This window comes from Trichinella spiralis (genome assembly GCF_000181795.1).
Source record: "Trichinella spiralis strain ISS 195 chromosome Unknown Scfld2981, whole genome shotgun sequence".
Taxonomy (NCBI): domain Eukaryota; kingdom Metazoa; phylum Nematoda; class Enoplea; order Trichinellida; family Trichinellidae; genus Trichinella; species Trichinella spiralis.
Window position 1 is genome coordinate 3414 of NW_003529920.1, and position 1364 is coordinate 4777.

At 37.2% G+C, this 1364-nt stretch overlaps 1 protein-coding gene across 1 annotated transcript; it reads right to left on the reverse strand.

Moving 5' to 3' along the window:
* Positions 1 to 107: 107 nt before the first annotated feature.
* On the reverse strand, positions 108 to 1071 carry Tsp_13307 (flavin-containing amine oxidase domain-containing protein 1; the record flags this gene model as incomplete). Its single annotated transcript, XM_003368159.1, has 4 exons — positions 997 to 1071; positions 788 to 922; positions 560 to 728; positions 108 to 190 (listed from the first exon to the last, which is right to left on the reverse strand). Coding segments are annotated over exons 1-4 (462 nt in total), but the record flags the coding sequence as incomplete, so codon positions are not given.
* Positions 1072 to 1364: the final 293 nt, after the last annotated feature.

The window sequence follows — 1364 nt, forward strand, 5'->3', positions numbered from 1 at the left end:
TTTTTTCTACCATTCTATCGGTAAGAATAGAAGGATAATGTTCAAATAGAAATGTCAATTATGCTCGATCAGGAGATCAGTTTTACAATCGTAATATAAAAAAATACCTTTTTACAATAGCGTACATCCAAACCTTCGACTAACTGATCAGTTATTCTTGCACAGCCGGCTGTCATGAGAGCATGACTGCCTGCAAATTGGGGAAATTTTTCATTCTGATTCCAATGCAACCCTGATACCATTTCCAAAGGGGAGCCGCAGGAATATTCCAAATTGCTTATGTGAAAGTTGAACAATTCTTCTTCATCCTAAAAAGGCGGATGTTGCGCAAAACAAAACAAAAATACATACATGCAATTTCAGCAGCATTAGTTCAATTTTTCCCATACCACACTTTCAAGAGAACTGCCACATTTGTGGGCAGAATAACAACGGTCAACCTTTTTCATTAATGCTAAAACAAGAACAAATTACTTTAAAAATTCCACATTCAGATATGGTACAAGTTTAAAGAATTATTCAATGAAACAAAAAAATGCAAACACACACACAAACATACTCAACAAATTATCATCCATATCACCTCTACGTTGCCAATGTTCTATGACATCGAGCAGGGCATTGAAATGGCATTCAACTTGACGATCAACATCATGATTTACAATCTTGCCCGTACGTTCGCTAATGAGAGGGCATTCTTCGCGAAGAACACGAAAATTGATCCCAGCCTATGGGGTTTTCATACAGAACAACCAGCAGATTTAAATAATACTTATCTATAGTATACTTGAAAGCAGAGAACACAAAATGGATTGTTAATTATGCCAGTTATAAGCTGACCACCACGACCAACCGGAACTCCAAAACTACAGTCGTCGACTATACGGCCTCCAGCTTTTTCTTTTATTTCCAACACGACAACCTAAACTTGTCCGAGTATGCACAGAAATGAACAGCATGGATTATGATGTGAAAGGGAAAAATGAAATTGTCTACGTTGACTCCAAAATTTTGCAATTGACGAGCAGCTGCAATGCCGGATATTCCAGCGCCGACAACTACAACGGACATCTGAAACAATGTAATGTAAAACAAAACGCGTACAACCAAGTGTGTTCGAGAAAGATGATTAGAAATTTAAATAAATAAATAAATATATATATACCTCTTTCGGAGCAATACTGAAACAGTTTGGTGGGTTTTTCAGCAATCCAAGTTAACCAAGCCTTGGTGAGTCAAAAAATTGCAAATACGTCCCACTTCGTGCGTCACAATATGCGTAATAAGACCACGGCAAATGATTTTCTTTCCTTACAATCGGGCCGGAGTTATCCAATTCTAAATGAAGATGTTTCATATTTGGA